Below are 21101 nucleotides of genomic sequence, written 5' to 3' on the forward strand. Positions count from 1 at the left end.
AGGATGGAACTAATGTGACTGTGGAAGCTATAAACAAACTGATTTATCAACTCTTATATCAAATAAAGAAGACTCAAAACCACAGACAGAAGAGACAAACAAGGCTACTGCATATTAACAAAGGGAACATATTATGAAATTATCAAGAAGATGTCACAAGTATAAATTGAAGTTTGTTTGTTTGTTTGTTTATTTTGGTGCATCAAGACAGGGAATCTCTGTTTAACAACTCTGGCTGACTTAGAAATTGCTTTGTAGACCAAGTTGGCCTCAAACTCACCGAGATCTACCTGCCTCTGATCTGTGCTGCCAAAAGTATATTAAAAAATAAAAATATATATTTGTATATATTTATGCATGCTTTTGGAGACAGAGTCTCTCTGTGTAGCACTGACTGTCTTGGTACTCACTTTGCAAACCAGGCTGGCCTTGAACTCACCAAGATCTGCCTGTCTCTGCCTCCCAGGTGCTGGGATTAAAGGTTTGTGCTATTACAGACTCAGACAGAAGTATACATTTTAAAACAACATTGCAATCCTTAAAGGGTAGCTGTGCACCAGCTTCTTGGGCAAGTCTGCTGTAGGCAGTTAGTCTTCATCAGCGAGGGCTTACAGTCAGTACAGTGTGTCATCTCCTAGATGAAATACACTGCCATAAGAGCAGAAGAAAATACAGGTGAGTATTTATGCAATAATTAAAAGATGTCCCTACCTGACAGGAGCCGAACCAGATGTTTCTGTATCAGGACCTGAGGACAGGTAGTCCTCTGTGCAACTGCAAACTGCATCAACGCTTTCAGACCATTGTGCTAGATTAAGAAAAAGGTAAGATAGAATGATAGAAGGTGGCAGGTCAGGATGATGAGTAGCCAATCCTAGCCTACTATATACTAAGGCATTGTATACTTTATCGAATACTCACAATATTTTATTTTTTGAGACAGGGTCTTTCTATGTATTCCTGGCTGCCCTGGAACTGAGGAATCTTTGTGTCCGTCTCCCAAATGCTGACATTAAAGGCCAGCGCCACCACACCCAGATACAAGTCTTTTAGTACATAAAAAATGCTTTATAATTTCACTATATTTTTGAATTTTCCATTAAAAAGAAATGTTATCTATGATCATTTCAGTTCTCAGCTTTGTTCTGTTTCCCAGATTCAATCTTTTAAAAAAGATTAGTTTATATATGGTAAGTATACTGTCGCTCTCTTCAGACACATCAGAAGAGGACATCAGATCCCATTACAGATGGTTGTGAGCCACCATGTGGTTGCTGGGAATTGAACTCAGGACCTCTAGAAGAGCAGTCTGAGCCTCCAGACTTGCCCTTTTAAACATGGGACTGTTGAATCCTGCACAAACTGTTATTTCTAGAAATTCTAAAGCGATAGTAAGAAGCCACGGGACAACTGAAATACACCTTCTTCTTCCCAGGAGCAGTGTGTGAACTACAGGGACACACACTGGACTGTGAGTTTCTTGTAGCCCCTGTCAGGAGATGAGGGACGAGGGGATGCCTGGTAAGGCAGTGAGCTGGGAGCTCCTGCAGGTGCCCAAACATAGCTAACTAGGTACATTTCATGATTCTTTGGGGATATGGGCAAGAAAGACTAAGGAGATAGGCAATAATAATTATTACTGGGGCTGGAGAGATGGCTTAGTGGTTAAGAGCATGGGCTGCTCTTCCAAAGGTCCTGAGTTCAATACCCAGCAACCACATGGTAGCTCACAAACATCTACAATGTGATCTGATGCCCTCTTCTGGTGTGTCTAAAGACAACTACAGTGTACTTATATACATAAAAGAAATAAATCTTTAAAAAATAATTATTACTATAATAATAATAATATTTTTATTAGTGATGAGAATTTAATCAAGGGCTTCATACAAGCTAGACAAGTGTATGTGCACACATGAATGGAAGTCAGAGATAACTTGCACAGGTAGATTCTCTCCTTGCATATGTGTCCTAGAGATTGAACTCAGACCATCAAGCTCGGTGGCAAGTTACCCACTGAGCAGTTTACAGACCACTGGGCTGCCTTTTTTTGACGCGTTACTCCACTTTACTCTACACGCTCATTTGGAGCACGTACATTAAGGCCTCCATGAACCATGAACGTACAGCTCAGGCTGACACACACAGCCTCCGCTGCTTTGCACAGCCTTGTTTTTTGTTTTGTTTTGTTTTGTTTTAATGTATGTATGTGTGTGTGCACTTGTATGCACATGTGCTGGTTATTTTGGTCAATTTGACACAAGCTAGGGTCACTTGGGAAGAGGAAACCTAAGTTGAGAAAATGTCCCCATTAGATTGACCTGTGGTGGCTCTCCCCTGGGCAGGTGGTCCTGAGGCATGTAAGAAAGCACAGTGACAAGCCATGGGGAGCATGCCAGTAAGCAATGCTCCTCCAGCCTGTGATGTCCCAGCTTCCAGAGTTCTACGTTGAGCTTCTGCCCTGACTTCCTTCCTGATGGAGTGCAGCTCTAGGCTGACATAAACTGCTTTTGGTCACGGTGTTTTATCATAGCAATATAAATCTAACTAACACAGTGCATGTATGTTGGAACACATGCAGAGGTCAGTGATAACGTCAATTTGTCCTTCTACCATGTATACTTTGGAGATCAAACTCAGTTCATCAGGTGTCATGACATGTGTCTTTACCCACTGAGCCATCGACCCTGCCCTGAGTGTCTAGTCTTTAACTCAGCATGACTACCTGTCTAGAACAGAATCCATTAATATTCAATGTTATATGATGGTTAAACATCAGTGAGGGGAAGATACAGTCTGTATCTGGTTTTAGGCTCGGCAATACAGGGGAGGCCAGGAAAGCAGTCAAGTCACAAGAAATTTGTATGAATTACACATAACTATTGAAATGGAGAAAATTCTGTAAAGCATATCGCATTAACCATCATGTTTACTCAAACTGTGTGCAGTATGCTCCCACACCAAGCTCTGCTGCTCTTTACAGAAGAGGGAACACAGATGTTTCAGTGACAAATAAGCTAAGGAATCCCCTTTCTAAAATAGTACCCCAGAAACTACTGAAATCTACTGGCATACCTGTCTATTTTGAAGTGCTCCAAATAGAGGTTTTCCTTCATCTCCCAACAGGTTTTCTTAAAAAAGAAAAACATAATAAATCCAAAAGTATTATACAATTTACTGTTTCAGCTGTGGTTTGGTTTGGTTTGGTTCTTCATTGTGGAGCCTACACTAGCCTTAGTCTGAGTAAATGCACACTAGTGCATTGACCTACACACATGCTGCGAGTCTAACCCGTTTGTGAGTGGCTCCTAAAATCTACCCTGAGACTGAAGCAAGAAACCTTCAGAGAAGAAAGTGTACACATGTTACTCAATCCAAATTATGACATAGCGTACTATTCCAGAAAGGGGTTTAGTGATGAAAATGTAGATTTCATAAAAACTGTGACCCAAAAAATGTATTGAAGGGAAATCTAAACTTGCTTGGATAAAGATGATGTGAAAGAGACACACTACTGTCTATGTAATGACACTCCCACTTACAAACTTCAGTGCTTCTTGCCTACTTTGCCAATCCCTGGGAAACTTCCAATATAGCAAAGCATCTGACAGGTTACCACTCAGACCTAGTTCTGCCAATCTTTCTCTCCTGGCCACCTCATACTTCCTCTTCCAGGGAATTCTGTTTGTTTGTTTGTTTGTTTGTGACTTTGGCTCTATTTTCTTTTTTCTCTCAAAGTATAAAATAACTTTCCTGTAAAGTCCTGAGCTGACTCTTCATTTGCATTTGTTCTTGATCTAGTATTGTAAGAGTGCCACTGTTTGACTACAGTGCTTAAGGCTGGCCTTCAAAATACTAGCCAATAGCACAGGGCTACTACAGGAGATGAAAAAGATATAAATATAAAAACTTCTCAGGCCACACCAATACACTGAAGCAGTAGCAGTCCTCAAACGCAGCAAACTCTTCCGAGTCATCCACGTGGGGCAACGTGTTCTGCTCAGTCAACGTGAATTCTGTCTCACTGAATCCTCCCAAGCATCTTTGACTTCATTTCGTGAAGAGGCTTTACCGATCGCCTGGATGGTGAATGCACACGTGCTCCAGGTCGTCACGGGCACTCGTGGGTCTAGTTCATCAGGGGGCACTTTCAGGCCGATTCTGTAAATTGTTGTGGCGAAGAGAATGACCATTTCCTTGATACTATTTGAATATTTCACCCTAAAAATAAGCAAGAAGACATTTGTACAGTGTGTTTGAAAAAAGGACTGCTTTCTGAGAAGCCTCATTAGGTCAGAAAGCAACAGAAACAATGAATTCCTTTTGGCATTAAGTGCATTAGTTACTTTTGTCACTGCTGTGACCAAATATTGACAAAAAACAACTTAAGGAAGGAGGGGCTTAGGTTCACGATGTCAAGAGATACAGTTCATCATGGGGAAGCCCTGCGAGAGGAGGCCATCACAGCTGGGATAGCAGGGGTGTGAAGCTGACTGGTCACATGTGTAGGTGGGATCCTGACACGTGTGTGTGTGTGTGGGGGGCTCCTTTTTCCCTTGCTCTTCAGTCCAGTCACCCAGCCACGGAATGCTAATAGCCACATGGTCCATGTATTCCATGTGGACTCGCTCCCTCAATTAATCCTACCAAGAAAAACCCTCACTTCTTGAAAAACCACCAAAAAAAAAGAAGAAGAAGAAGAAGAAGAAGAAGAAGAAGAAGAAGAAGAAGAAGAAAGAAAGAAAGAAAGAAAGAAAGAAAGAAAGAAAGAAAGAAAGAAAGAAAGAAAGAAAGAAAGAAAGAAAGAAAGAGACCCTCACTGGGGTGGGAAAGATGGCTCAGAGGTTAAGAGCACTGGACGTTCTACCAGAGGATCAGTTTGAATCCCATCACTCATATGGAGGCTAACAACCCTCCATAATTCCAGTTCCAGGGGACCTAATGCCCTCTCTTCAATCCTCTATAGGCACTAGGCATATAAGTGATACACAGTCAGAAATGAAGACAAAGATAAATCTTTTTTTAAAAAGCCCACACACAGACAGACAGATTCAAGTATGTCTCATTAAGGTAATATTCTTAATCTAATCTAGTTGACTATTAAATTAAACATCAAAATAACTGAAGTATCAAACTAGGGTTAGAACCTCTATAGATTTATTCATCAAAAAAAAAAAAATAGGGGAAACCAAACTGTACCCTAAAGGTAGAAAACTCTTACAAAATGGCACTGGTCCATATAACTGTACAGCTAAAGACGCGATAATGAACACAGCTGGAAGAGTCCAGGCCCAAACTAAGGGAAGATTGAAAAGAAAAATAAAGTTCGAAGGAAGAAGATCTCATCTACATGTTTTGGTACTCTGAAAAGATAGAAAAGTATTTCTGCATTTAAGTGTGTGTGTGTGTGTGTATGCGTGTGTATGCGTGTGTATGCGTGTGTATGCGTGTGTTCAAAGTATCTTTTATAACTTTGAGATAGATTAGGGCACTTTCAATTGTACATGAAATACAAACTGAGGGTAAAGTGACATAAATTTCAGAAAGTCACAGGCAAACAAAATGTGACATTTAAGTGAACTCTTTACATGCTGATCCTCTTGTAACTTTGGCTGTTGTTTCTTTTGTCAAAACTGATTATGGAGAGGCAGGGTGTAGGGCGCAGCCTCTTCCCCAGTCACCTCAGGTGGCTCAGAGGAGAAACATGTCTGCTGTGAACCCTAACGTCTGGGTTTGTTCCCCGGCACATTTCCTCCAGCTTCTATGAGAGTGCCATGGAACGTGACCCCTGCCTTCCAAAACACAGACACAGACACAGACACAGACACAGACACAGACACAGACACAGACACAGACACACACACACACACACACACACACACACACACACCAGTAACATTTTTTAAAAACAAATCTCAAACCATCTAATTTTACTAAGTAAAACTTGAGGAAGAAAAGGATAGCTCCAATTTTTATTTTTACAAACTTTTTTTTTTTTTTTGAGTCAGGGTCTCACTATGTAGCCCTGCCTGGCCTGGGACTCACTACCCAGATCAAGCTGACCTCAAACTCAGAGATCCACCCGCCTCTGCCTCTCACGTGTGTGCACGACACTCCACAAACTCAAATTCTTTTAACTCTTTAGATACTTACGAAGACTGAACTCCAAGACTCAGGATGGAATGAAACTCAAAAGTAGAATCCCCCATTCCTTGATTAAACAGGACAGGAACTGCTAGAGCCTCTCCTTATAAATTACATGAAAAAAGAGATAAAAACAATGACTAAGTTTAGTCTAACAAATAACTATCTAGCTGTTTAAACCATACAAAATCATAATAGAAACGTTAGTAAGTAGTAAATAACCTGCCCTAATTTCTCTGCTTAGATAACATTGAAATGATGTTCTTTTTGCATATCAATTTCACAGACATGCGTTTTTCTTTAAAGACATCATACAGTGCTGCTGAGATGGCTCATGTGCAGTCCAGAAGACAACTTATAGGACTTGGATCTCTCCTGCCACCAGGCAAGGTCCTTAAGCTAATTTTTAGAGCAGGATGTGGTGGCACCTGTGTTTAGTCCCAGCCGGGGGAAGATAAGGCAGGAGAACTGCTTAAGCCCAGGAGTTGGAGTGCGACCTGGCCAGGACTGCATGAGGCAGGAGAACTGCTTAAGCCCAGGAGCTGGAGTGCGACCTGGCCAGGACTGCAAGAACCTTTCTTAAACAGACAAAGCCAAACAATACAAACTGGACTTTGCCTTCATTTATTGATTTATAACCTAATAAAGACACTTCTTCAACAATATCCTATGCGCCTGGTAGAGTGTATGTGTGTGCATGTACATGTGTGTATGCAGGCTCAGGAACCCATGTATGTGTATGAGGAGCCAGAGAAGAACATAAAGCACCTGCCTCTACCACTTTCTACCTTATTTTTACAGTCAGGACCTCTCGTTGAACCTGGGATCACGGATTTGGCCATCAGACTCTTAGGATCTATCCATCCCTCCCCCAGCCCCCGGCATTTATGTAAGTGCTGGGGACCCTGACTCAGATCCTCATGCATGCACAGCAGGACTTCACCCACTGACTCATGTCCCTCGCTCCTCGTCACCAAGTATTTTAAGTGATCTTTAATTTCATTTTTCTAAGCCCATCTCCATGGCAACATTTGTCACCCAGCTGTAAAAAATATATATATACATAGGGATACAGCTTTAATACATTTTTATTAATATTAAGACAGAACAATATATGCTATTCTGTTCTCCATTATGAAAGATGATTGAACTGAGTAAACCAATAGCCAAAAAGTCTTGGACTCAAAATCTCTATTTCCTGATATTTAACAAATCTGTACTTTCAAATCATGTTTTAGCATAATAATTACTTGTAAAAAATAATTAAAGATTTATGGGGCTGTAGAGATGGCTCAGTGGTTTATGATGCTGGCTGCTCTCCCAGAGGACCTAACTCACAACTTTTTAAATTTTAGTTCCAGAGATCCAATGTCCTCCTTGAGCCTCTGAGGGCACTAAATTCATAAAGTATTCGACAGACAAAAACACTCAGAAACATACAATTAAATTTTTAAAAATGTAAACATTCAGAAACAATTTTCAAATGTCTGGTATAGATAGATTCCCACAAACCTTTAGCATGCTTCATATTATAACCCGATATTCTGGCGAGGACAGTCTGGATCCACCGGGCCAAGGTCAAAAGTTGAGCAAGAGCCTCCGCATTCTCACTACAAAAAAGTGATATTCAGAAATGGTCAATTCAGTTGGTACAAAGACATCTACAGGGGTAAACTTGTTGGGTCTTTCCTTGGATATATTAAATATTAATGGATATATTAAAAACATCAGCTGTGGGCTGGTGAGATGGCTCAGTGGGTAAGGGCACTGACTGCTCTTCCAAAGGTCCTGAGTTCAAATCCCAGCAACCATATGGTGGCTCATAACACCCGTAATAAGATCTGATGCCCTCTTCCAGTGTGCCTGAAGACAGCTGCAGTGCACTTATTTATAATAATAAATAAATCTTATTAAAAGACAAAAACCAAAAACAAATAAACAAGCAAAAACATCAGCTGTGCAGTTTGGTTTTTTTAAGCCTAGCACTCGAGTGGCAGAGTTCACGACCAGACTGGTCTACACAGAGAAACCCTGTCTTAAAAAAAAAAAAATCACCAAATTCTGCTGAGCGTGGGGGCACAACCTTTAATCCCAGCATTTAGAAGGCAGAGGCAGGCAGATTTCTATGGGTTTGAGGCCAGCCTGGTCTACATAATGAGTACCAGGCCAGCCAGAGATATGTAGTAAGACCTTGTCTCAAAAAAATTAAATTAAAACATCATTTCTTCATTTTAATAATATTCTAGGTCATGAAAATATGACTAAAAATGTAGTTGGTACAGTGACTAAGACATAACCGTCCATCCATGACTGAGAAGTGGTCAAATACCAGTACATGGAAACTCCACCATGGCTGCTCATCAACTGCTGGGTGATGTCACTGACATCGATCTCTCCTTCCTACCTCTATCCACTATCCTCTTGGAAGTCCTGCCATAGCTCCTGTGAACTACAATGGCCTTTAATCACTCATTCCCCTTCCTCATCTTAATTACTTAGGGTTTTGAATCAGTCTCTCTCTGTAGGACTGGCTGTTCTGGGTCTCATTCACCCTGTACACCTGGCTGGACTTGACCTCTGCCTCATAAATGTTGGGATTAAAGGTGTCAGGGTTCCTTCTGCTTCTTTTCTATGGATTTACCATATAGCAACCAGAAGGATCTTCTAAAACTATAAATCAGATTTCGTTATCCCTCTGTTCAAAACAGACCAGTGGTTTTCTACTGTACATAGATGAAACAGTTCCTACCTTTCCCCTTAGCTCTCTGCTATCCCCATCCAGGCACACTGCGTTCTTGCTAAGCCTAGAACATGACAGCCACGCTTGTACCTTGGGGCCTTTGCTGTTAATGTTACCTGTTCTAAGCCTATCTTCCTTTGGAGAAAAGCAACTGTTCCACCCTTACTCAGATCTCTACTCAAATGCCATTCTCTCAGAAACAAGCTGTCTGAAATCTGTCTACAGTGTCAAGCACTGACTAGCCTCTAGTATTTCCTTGGTATTTCTCATAGCTCAGCAGCTCATACTGTGACTGTCTCTCCTTCATGAAATGTGCACTCCATAAAATAAGAATTCATTAAAAGGGCAGTCTTACTTTAAAAAACAAAACAAAACAAAAAAACCAAACATTTATTGCAGCCAGGCAGTGGCTCACGCCTTTAATCCCAGCACTTGAGAGGCAGAAGCAGGAGGATCTCTATGAGTGCGAGGCCAGCCTGGTCTACAGACTGAGTTCCAAGACAGCCAGTGCTACACAGAAAAAAAAAAAAAGTGTCTTGAAAAACAAAACAAAACAAACAAACAAACAAAGATTGATTGATTGATTTATAGGGTACTTCGTTTCCATGTACTTCTGTACACCAGGAGAGAATCCTCTGGAACTATAATCATAGCTGGGTGTGAGCTGCCACCTAGATGCTGGGAACTGAACCCAGGACCCAGCCAGTGTTCTTAATCACTGAGCTACCTAACCCAGAAGGACAGTCTTAAAGTAAAATATAAAATGAACTGTGCTGAATTTGAATATCTAGCATAAATTTGACTAAGAAATATTCTTGATTCTCAAAAGTGAAAGTATATTATGACTTAGGAAAAAAAAACTACCATGTTTTAGAAAAAAAAAAACCCTGCATGTGTATGAAGTACATGCATGTGTAACTGCAGGTGTGTGTATGCCATGGTACACATGCAGACATCAGAAGACAAACCTTCAGTAGTGGTTCTTCCCTACTAACTTGTTCAGATGATCTCGTGGCTGTTTGCTGGTACACACATGGGGCAGTTGGCCCCAAAACGTCCATACTTTCTCCTACTTTAGCCTCCCATCTCCACATAGGAGGACAGGGATGACAGCTTTTACATGAGTCCTAGAAATCTGAGCTCAGGTCCTTCTACTTACACAGTAAGCATTTTAACCGGCAGAAGTACCTCTCTGGACCAGTTTTACAGTTTTGATAATTTTTTAAAAGATATTTCTTAAAAAAAAAAATTTCTTTTTTATTTTATGTACATTGGTGTTTTGACTGCATGTATGTCTCTGTGAGGGTGTCAGATCCCCTGGAACTGGAGATACAGACAGTTGTGAGCTGCCATGTGGATGCTGGGAATGGAACCAGGTCATCTACAAGAGCAGCCAGTGCTCTTATCCCCCAGTTTTGATAAATTTATTGTGTAATGTTTTACATCAAAATGTGAGTTTGGGGACTGGAGCATTGGCTCTGCAGTTAAGAGCACACAACTCTCGAGAAGGACCTGAGTACAGCACGGGCTCCAGGAATACGACACCCTCTTCTGGGCGTTGAAGGCAGCAGCACTCACATATGCACACTTCCCCAACACATACATAATCGAAAATAAAAATAAATCATATCAATATAAAACTTAGTTGAGAAAGTAAGTTGCTACTTATTTAGAAAGCAATTAGATTTTTAAGTATCTTTATTTTGGGGAATCACTTTGCAAAAAAAAAACCAAAAACCTTATGTGAGCTATCAAGAAATTGGAAGAAGCTGGACATGGTAGTATGTGCCTGAAACCTCAGTCATCAGGAAGAGAATCACAAGCTAAAGGTTGCCTAGACTGCACAGCAAAACCTTGACTCAAACAACCAAAACCAACCAAATAAACCAACACTTCTCCCCACCCTCAGAAGTTAGAAGTGGGGGTCTGGGTTCAAATCCTGAATCTCTCTTGAACCAAGCAAAAACCACTCACAGTGGTTACCCAATTCTCTATGCTGAAATGGAAATAATAGCACAAACTTTAGTAGACAAGTGTGGCAAGTGCATGGTAGACTGTCTAAGCTTATCGAAGATTCAGTAAATGAAGGGCCAATCTTCTTAACACATCCTTGTTTGTATATGGTGGCATTGCATGTCCAAATACGATAAGTAAGAGAAGTTCCAGTGACATGGGCTAGTGAGATAAGTGACTGCTTCTTGACTCCATTTGCCAAGCACCCGACTTGCACATACTTTGTTGCACACTGCTGTCCTGTGGAGCTGGGCCTCACATGTGCTAGGGAATTACTCTACCACCAAGTGACAATATCTCTAGCTAAAGGGACTTCTTCCAGTGCTGGATTATCGTTACAAATTGCTGATTTTATAATAAATAAACCTTTTGTTTACTTGACACAGGGTCTCACTATGCAGCCTTTGTTAGCTTGTAACTTGCTATGTAGACTAGGCTGGCCTCAAACTCAGAGATATTCCAGCCTGAGTCTCCTAAGTACTGGGCTTGTACCACCATACCTGGCTAAAATAACGATTTTGTTATCAAGTAGAAAATGTGGAAATATATAATGAAACGTTCTACTTATTAAAACTAGTGAATGTCTGTTAAACTGCAATAACAGACTGTCAGAATGTAAAATATTTTAAAATTTACATGCTCACAATTTATTCAATGATGTGATAAATGTAATAATTTACTTATTTTTATCATTAATCTTTTGTACAGATCTCCAATAGGACTTTGGGGTTCTACTGCTTCAATGGTGGATGGAAAAAGTGTAACACATTGCTTTAAGTAAATGAAAATCCTAGTTCTCTTCAACACCCAAAGCCAGGCTTCCATCTCATTTGAGCTTCAGAATGAGAGTAGTATGGATCTGTAATTTCTGTAAGGAGGAAAAGGTAAGCGAGAGCTTTGAGGACAGTGTGAACAAAGGTTACAACGCACCTGTTGATCTTCTGCGGCTGCAAAGGGATGATGGGAATGACAGTGTTGCAGAGAGACTTGCAGAGCGGGCACAGGTACTCGCCACTCTCCAGGTCAAACAGGTCCACGTGAATGCGCTGCTGTGAGCTCAGCTGCACAGCTTCAAAATACCTGCAAAATTCAAAGATGTGGGCCCACTTATGACAGCACATGTGGCTTCCATCTATTCTCAGGAAAAGATTCAAGAATTTTGGACTTAGTATCTTTAGAACTTACCACAAAATACATGTTATAATTATAAAAGAAACAGGCTACCCACTTGGGGGTGTAAATAAACTGGGAAATACATTATGGTAGATACAAATCTGAATGACTTTGCTGAGTCCTCTAACTTGTCCCCTGCCTCGGCAGCAAGAGGCCATGCCTAGAGACGCCCGACAATCATCTACACCACTGAGGTCTTTCAATAGACAATTAATGTTTTTAATCGAATGGCAAAGAATAAGCTATACAAAAAATTCAAGAGAAATTACACTTTTAAAATTTTTTATCTTCTTTCAAGATAAAACCAGAATATGTCATATTGCAAAGATACTTAATATTTCTGGTTTCTTTTTTTCTTTTCAACATAGGACTTCTCTGTGTTCCTTGGTTCTCCTGAGTCTGACTCTGTAGACCAGGCCTTGGAACTTATAGGTCCTCTGCTTCTACCTCTCCAGTGTAGGATTAAAGGCATGCACCACCAAGAATGGCAAAAAAGATACTTTTTACTACCTATTTGAAATTTTTTTGGTTTTGTCTTTTAAGTGAAGATAGCTGCTTCTCACGCCTTCCTAGGACAAGCATTGTTAATACTATTTAGTGTTTGGGAAGCAGGTGCACTCTCAGTGCTTGGGACTAAACTAGGGCAACGCACTGTGCATGCTATATTATCATGCTACACTTTAACCCTAAACATATTTAGCTGGGAACTTGATACATCAATTTCAAAGGCTTACAATAAACAGAAATATAATTAGTATCATAAAAACAGGATTAGTAATGAAAATTGCTTTAATTATTCAACAAGAAAAACAGAAGACATGAGAAAACATGCCTTTTGTGGTGTGTAGTGAATGTCAATATTCTTAATCTCTTTTAAGAACATGTCAGAGGGACAACTTACTTCTGCCAGCACACTGCATGCATTACATGACCACAGCTTCCTGTATAAGTTCCATGTGCCAAGTCTGGATCCATGAAAAGAGGGTCCAGAGTTTCTGGTTCAGAAAGACACAAATAAGAGGTATGTACTTAAGTTTTCTAAAGTGTTAGCAGGTGGGAGTGGAGAAAGGTTTCTTAGGTCTAAAATGCTAAAATTTTATTTCTTAGGAGTGTCCAAGTATAACAATATGGCAGCAAGATATATATTCCTAATACTACGAAAAAAGGGAGGAAAGAAGCAAGTCCATCAGATTAGATACTGAAATCCTTATGGATTAACAACTCTGTATTTATTTACACTGTAATTCTAAACAGTAGGTTCAAGCTGTGTTATATTGGCTGTTGAAGTGCTTTTCTATTTTCTTTTTTTCATTTTTATTTATTTAATGCATATTAGTACATTGTAGCTGTCTTCAGACACACCAGAAGAGGGCATCAGATTTCATTTACAGATGGTTGTGAGCCACTATGTGGTTGCTGGGATTTGAACTCAGGACCTCTGGAAGAGCAGTCAGTGCTCTTACCCACTGAGTCCCTTTTCTGTTTTTCTCAAGCCCCTTTTCTATTTTTAAAGAACAAGTTTGCCTTCATAATGTTAAGGAATAATTTAAATACATGACAGCTTATAAAGAAGATGGTCAGATCCTCTGGAACTAGAGTTGCAGACAGTTGTGAGCCACCATACAGAAGCTAGGTCCTCCGCAAGAGCACCAACTGCTCCTAACTGCTGAGCCATTCCTCTAGCCACCATAAGTGACAATTTTAAGATGGAAAAAAAAAAAACCCCAAAATCACAAAGCATGAACTTTAAATTATGATATTATTGCATCACTCATGGCCTGAGGTCAGTCACCACCTGCATGCTCAGCTTCCTCATTCATATGATGACATCTAATGCACAATGCCGTTGTAAGCACTGAGTATGCAAATATACACAGCATTGAGTCAGTGACTGGAACATGTTAAATATTAATAAATGTTAGTTTATTATCATCATCATTACTTCCAGGAAATTTAAAATATAAAGCATCTAACTTTGGATAAGTATAATGTATTATGTAATTAATACTTGATGAAGAAATATTTAATATAAATCTAATCATAAGGCAAACAGATAAGTTCACAATGTGAGACACTGAATAAAATTAGTCTGAACTCATCAAACTGGTTATTATCTTTAAAAAAAAAAAAGGGACAAGAGATTACATTAAAACTACTAAAATAAACTTTTATTTTGCTTTATTTGTGAGACATTGTCTCACTATGTAGCTTAGGCTGGTCTTGAACTCACTATGTAGGCCAGGCTAACCTCTGCCTCATGGCAATCTTCCTAACTTAGCTCTCCCTGTGCTGGGATTACAGGCCCAGGTAAGAGAAACTTCAGTAAAGCAATATGTGAAATATGTTTGGATATTTATTTAAAAAATAGGCCTTCCTAATGAAGATATTTTGGGATCAGCTATAGAAATAAAGAATATATATATATATATAAAATATTATTGAATTATTAACTTCCTTAAATATGGTAATGGTATGGTAAGTATATAGACTGTCCTCTGTTTTGGGAAATGTATTCAGAAATACCTAAGGATGAAGTGTTATGAGGCCTGCAAACTACTTTCAAATGGTTTGCAAGACAAAAATAAGCCAAAAATGCTGGGCAGAGGTGACGCATGTCTTTAATCCCAGCACTTGGGAGGCAGAGGCAGGCGAATTTCTGAGTTCAAGGCCAGCCTGGTCTACAGAGTGAGTCCCAGGACAGCCAGGGCTATACAGAGAAACCCTGTCTTAGGGGGAAAAAAAAAGCCAAAATGAGATCGGTTGAACAAGTGACCGAAGACTAACAAAAATCAAAACATCAAAACAACTACAGAACAGTCAAGTGGTTGATGTGACGTGTTATCTATTCCACATATAGATGTATTATTTAACCAAACAGGATTTACATACAACCTCAGTGCTAAATCTCTTTCAGAATTTACTTTTATTCTAATTACATAGGCAGGAGAAGAAATGGCTGAAAGTAGACTGACTGAGCGATACATACCCCCTAAGTGGTCCACAGGCTTCCCCCTGTGCTGGGTTAAGGCGGTGGATTTCTGCACACAGGCTGACAATACCATGGCATTATTTTCTAGTTTCACCTCCTGTTCTTCTTGGCAGAGGATGCACGTCAGCACCTCCTTTTCTGTAACAGCCGGGCCCCGTTTAGGGCCCAGGGCAATTCTAGAGTACTCACTGACTGCTGAGGTGCTATCAAAAGAAACAACAGAAATGAGAACATAGGTTTTGGTCACTGTCCTTACATTTTGGTAGATTTAAAGTAAGTAAATATAAATTAAAAATTATATTTAGCAATATTACCTTTAAAATCTACCCTGAACCTTCAGGCTTTAAGCAGTTAATTTTATAACTAGAAAATTCAGTTTGGAGCTGGGCATGGTGGTGCACGCCTTTAATCCCAGCACTTGTGAGGCAGAGGCAGGNNGATTTCTGAGTTCGAGGCCAGCCTGGTCTACAAAGTGAGTTCCAGGACAGCCAGGGCTATACAGAGAAACCCTGTCTCGAAAAACCGAAAAAAAAAAAAAAAAAAGAAAAGAAAAAAAGAAAATTCAGTTTGTTCTAAGTGCACAAAGAAATACAAATACATCATAGAATACGATATATGTTGTGATTCTATTTAATTTATTATATCAACAAAAGTAGGGTCATTTCTCTTTTTCTGAATGATTAATAGGTAGTTCACATATCAAAAAAATTCTGTAAAATATAGAAAAATATTAAGAAGAAAATAAAAAGCATCATATTCTACAATGTAACCACTAATAATACTGCTTATCTTTTCCTAGTTTCCTTTCTATTTATAATACACATTTTGTTCAAACTGCCACGCTATGCAGACTTAATCCCTTAGATGCTGCCTTACTGTTCACACCGTTGGTATTCTGTTATTTGAACTAGGTGCCTAGGGCTACTGCACCAGAACATGCTTATCCAATCCCTTTTATTAGGCATTTAGTCTTCAGTTTATAGTTTAGTAGATGTTAAAATTACAAAAACTTAAACCTTAACAAACTTTAATGCTACAGCAATGAAATCTTATGATCTACAATATACCAGATAATAAAATACAAATAAAAGCAAGAATTAATAATGGTTGGATTATGATGCTAGGCACCACTTCACAGGTTTTATTGTTTGTTTTTTTCACTTAATCCTTATAATAAACATGAGGTAGATATAATTACCTCCACTTTCCCAGAGGGAGAAACTGAGACCTAGAGATATTAAGAGATAAATCAAGGAACTCATCATTATATGTAGTAGGACCAAGATTTAACTAACCCAAGGGACCTAGCTTCAGAGGTCATGTGCTTCACCATTTTACAATACTATACAAAAAGCTACCTGAAATATGGTGCATCATTCGATGAACTATAAATGACTCAAATGCTCATTAGTGTGGGCTAACATAATATAGAACATTTTACAGTTTTCAAGGGTACAGCTCAGCTGTAACATCAGAGATATTATAAGCATATATCACTTATGCAAGCAAAACAAAAGGCTGAATAACAATACCACATCATTTTGTGATTACATATTTGCATGTGATAGTATAATAAAATCCTGACATATATACATGGACCCTTTTTTATTTTTAGACAAAGTCTCACATATGTGCAGCTTAGGTTAGTCTCCAACTCACTATAGCTCAGACTAGCCTTGAACTTTCAACCTTAATGAGGTTAAAAAAAACCTCTTGAATGCAGAGCTATACACATAAAACTTATAACCACAGAAGGCAGAAAAGGATATAGGACTTGGTCAAGTATTCAAAGGAACTTTTTTTTTTTTTCCAAGACAGGGTTTGTCTGTGTAGCCCTGGCTGCCCTGGAACTCACTCTGTAGACCAGGCTGGCCTCGAACTCAGAAATCCACCAGCCTCTGCTTCCCAAGTGCTAGGATTAAAGGCATGTGCCACCACTGCCCGGCTTTTCTTTTTATTTTTTTCCAAAGGAACTTTAGCTTTATCTCTACCATTTGATTTTGAAAATGAAAATATAGTAATATAACTGTAATCAAAATAGTGAACAGAAAAGGCATTAAGATAAAAAAATTAATACTTAAGATATTGAGAATCTGCCTTTATTACTATATATTACTATATATTATATATACACTGAAATATAAATATATATAACATATATTATATATATGCAAAAATAATAACAGGCATTTGTCAAAGGACAAAATGTAAAAAGTCCATAAACAACTTTATATGAGTAGATCCTTGCACTAACTAGTAACCAGAAAATGTTTAGATTTTAGCTTATGGTGCTAGGAATTGAACCTAGTGCCTCGTGTGTGTGAGCAAGCACTGTACCACTGACCTTCACTCTTAGCCCATACATTTTCATCTCATGAGAATGAAGCATGTTCATACACTACTAGTATGAACTAGTAGAAAATGACAGAGTCACCCAGAAATGCAATGTGGATGACCTGCCAGTTTTAACTTAGCCAGGAGTACTGGTGCACACTCTTGATCCCAGCACTCAGAGGCAGAGGCAGCTGATCTCTGTGAGTCCATCTGGTCTACATAGTTAGTTCCAGGACAACCAAGGCTACATAGTGAGGCTAAATGTATGGGATTGGAGAGATAGCTCAGGGGTTAATCCACTGACTGCTCTTCTAGAGGACCTGGGTTTGATTCCGAGCCGCAACATGACAACTCACAACCATTAGCAACTCTAGTTCCATGAGATCTGCTGCCCTCTCTTGCTTCTGTGAGCATCAAGTACATATGTGGTACATAAACACGTACACATGTAAAACGCACATACATATAAAATAAAAAGAAATAAATTTCCCATCTCGAAAAACAAACTAACAAACAAAAGGAATAAATTCAAAAAAATTTTTTTTGAAGAACTAAATATAAAAGAAAAGAATAATGTTGGTGTGGTGAATTATCTCTGTCATTTCAGCACTTGGGAGGTTGAGGCAGAATTGTTACAAGTTCAAGATCATCAGGCACTAGATAGGAAGACCCTGTCTCAAGCAAGCAAACAAAAGAAAAGCAAGTATAAATCACCTCTATTAGGTGATCAATTTATTTTCAGTTTTTAATAATAGTAGTTCATTTTTCCTAGGAACAAAATAACAATGCATAAAAATGATAGGTGGGTTCTGTTTTTGCTGTTCCCATCTTAATAATGATCTTGGAAGAATGTTTCTTTTTTTCCTAAAAAATTCTGAACTATTAATTTTTTGTTTTACCTCTCTTCCTCCATAATGGAGTCTTCCTTCCCTGTTACTTCTGACGTATTGTCATACATGAGTTTGTGGGTTTCAATGAAGTTTTTCTGTAAGGCAGACATCTGGGCCATGATCTTCTGGCGATGCAGCCTAGCGGCCTCAGCTTTTCTCTTCCGTTCTGCCTTTTCTTTATCATGAGCAATCTGAATGTAAGTAACACCAAAATTAGACAGGATCTCCTGTTAAAAATTCATGTCCAGATTAAATATCCTCTATTTGATGCAGCAGTTACCATATCTGATAAGGTAGACTTCAAACAAAAAGCCATTAGGACAGATAAAGAGGGATACTACATATTAATAAAAGAACAATCCATCGAGTAGATATAGTATGCGGAGTGTGGTGGCGCATGCCTTTAATCCCAGCACTGGGAAGCAGGAAGCAGGTAGATCTCTGAGTTCTAGACCAGTTTGGTCTACAGAGTTTCAGCTCAGTCAATGCTACAGAAAGAAACAGGGTCTTGACACATACACCCTAAAATATATAACATTTATTAATGCTTATATACTAAATATTAGAGTCCCAAGTTTCGTAAAACAAGCATAGAGGCAAAAAATATATAGGTCCCGATACAGTAATAGTGGAGGATTCAATACTCAATTCTCACATTTAAATAGGTCTTTCAGACTAAAAATAACTAAAGAAATCTCAGAGCTGCAATGCACCATAAGTTAATTGGATACAGAACATTTTACCTGACAGATACGGAGTATGTATTTTTCTCAGTGATATATGGAACTGTCTCCAAAATTGATCACACCATAGGTTACAAATCAATACTTAAAAAATATTTAAAAAATTAATTCTTTGGTTGGTTAGTTTTTGTAATTTTGTTTTTTGTTTTTGTTTTTTGTTTTTTTTTAAAGATTTATTTATTTATTATATGTAAGTACACTGTAGCTGTCTTCAGACACTCCAGAAGAGGGCATCAGATCTTGTTACAGATGGTTATGAGCCACCATGTGGTTGCTGGGATTTGAACTTCGGACCTTCAGAAGAGCAGTCGGGTGCTCTTACCCACTGAGCCATCTCACCAGCCCTGTAATTTTGTTTTTTGAAACAGAGTTTCAGTGTGTAGCCCTGGCTGTCCTGGAACTCACTCTGTAGACCAGGCTGGCCCTGGACTCACAGAGACCCCCATCCTCTGCCTAGACTGTGATCTGCTACTACCATCCAGCAGAATCAATTCTTTACACCAGACCACAATGGAATAAACGCAGAAGCAACAAGAAAGACTACAGGGGCTGGTGAGATGGCTCAGCGGTTAAGAGCACTGACTGCTCTTCGAGAGATTCTGAGTTCAAATTCCAGCAACCACATGGTGGCTCACAACCATCTGTAACTAGATCTGACGCCCTCTTCTGGAGTGTCTGAAGACAGCTACAGTGTACTTACATATAATAAATAAATAAATCTAGAAAAGAAAAGAAAAGAAAAGAAAAGAAAAACTACAGACACTGGAAAAGTACTTGGAAAGCAAACAATACACTTTTGAATTAACAATGACCAGAGAAGAAATTTTAAATTCCTATAGTTAAGTAAAAATGAGATCTCTCAGAACCTTTAGATAACAGTCATGACAGTCCTAAGAGCAAAGTTTATAGCTATAAATTCTCATGTTTAAAAAAAAAAAAAAACTAGAAAAAAAACCCCTGAGAGATCTTAAATAAACAACCTAGTGATGCAGCTCATGGCTCTATAAAAACCAACACTAAGCCAATCCCATACCCAGGAGGTGTGGAGACATTTAAAGATTAGGGAAGAGATTAACGAAATAGGGGCTAAATGAACAATGTATAAAATTAACTAAATAAAAGACTTGGTTCTTCCAAAAACCCTGACAAATCCTTAGCCAAACTGACATAGGAAAAATGTGAAAACGAAATTAGAATAAAAGGGTGCTATATAGCACACTCCAGTGAAATCCAGAACATTATTATAGAATAATTTGAAAATTTATATGCAGAGAAGCTGGAAAACCTAGAAGGAATGGCTAAATTTCCATATGCATATGACCTACCAAATTAAAACCAGAAGATAAAAATAATATAAGAGATTTATTACAAGTACTAAAGATTTTGCCCAGGCCTTTCACATGTGAGGCAAATGTTCTATCGTACACTAACTTAAGTAAAATGCATTTTCTTTTAGAAAAAGCAGTTACTAACCTCAAGTAAGAATATTCTAATTGGGCTGGAGGGATGGCTCAGTGGTTAAGAGCACCGACTGCTCTTCTGAAGGCCCTGAGTTCAAGTCCCAGCAACCACATGGTGGCTCACAACCATCTGTAATGGGATCTGACTCCCTCTTTTGGGGTGTCTGAAGACAGCTACAGTTGTACTTACATCTAATAAATAAATAAATCTTTAAAAAAAAAAAAGAATATTCTAATCATTAAGATGGATGTGATGGGGCACACCTTTGATTCCAGCATTGGGAGGCAGAGACAAATGGATCTCTGTTAGTTTAAGGCCAGCCTGGTCTACAGATCAAGTTTCAGGACAGTCAGAGTTACATAGCCAGACCCTGTCTCAAAGACCAAACAAACAAAAGAGAATATTCTAATAATTAAATACTGGCTAATTAATTCAATATTGCAAAACATTATTCAAAACATCAAAAAATAAAAATCATGACATCTAGTTATCTAATTTCACTGAATCTAAGATGTACTATTTTTTTATTTATTTATTTATTTATTATATGTAAGAACACTGTAGCTGTCTTCAGACACTCCAGAAGAGGGCGTCAGATCTTGTTACGGATGGTT

At 38.8% G+C, this 21101-nt stretch overlaps 1 protein-coding gene across 3 annotated transcripts in view; it reads right to left on the reverse strand.

Annotated features, from left to right (window-relative positions):
• The window catches only part of Ubr1 (ubiquitin protein ligase E3 component n-recognin 1), a 122267-nt gene that overhangs the window by 28803 nt on the left and 72363 nt on the right, over window positions 1-21101 (reverse strand). For all 3 annotated transcript variants that reach the window (XM_021192101.2, XM_029535771.1, XM_029535770.1), the window contains exons 29-37: window positions 18293-18474; window positions 15057-15262; window positions 12972-13065; window positions 11828-11977; window positions 7657-7754; window positions 6154-6247; window positions 4073-4221; window positions 3076-3131; window positions 712-808 (exon numbers count right to left, since the gene is read on the reverse strand). In XM_021192101.2, the coding sequence (XP_021047760.1) occupies window positions 712-808; window positions 3076-3131; window positions 4073-4221; window positions 6154-6247; window positions 7657-7754; window positions 11828-11977; window positions 12972-13065; window positions 15057-15262; window positions 18293-18474 (1126 nt within the window). The remainder of the gene's footprint in view (window positions 1-711; window positions 809-3075; window positions 3132-4072; window positions 4222-6153; window positions 6248-7656; window positions 7755-11827; window positions 11978-12971; window positions 13066-15056; window positions 15263-18292; window positions 18475-21101) is intronic.

This window comes from Mus pahari, chromosome 3 (genome assembly GCF_900095145.1).
Source record: "Mus pahari chromosome 3, PAHARI_EIJ_v1.1, whole genome shotgun sequence".
Lineage (NCBI taxonomy): Eukaryota > Metazoa > Chordata > Mammalia > Rodentia > Muridae > Mus > Mus pahari.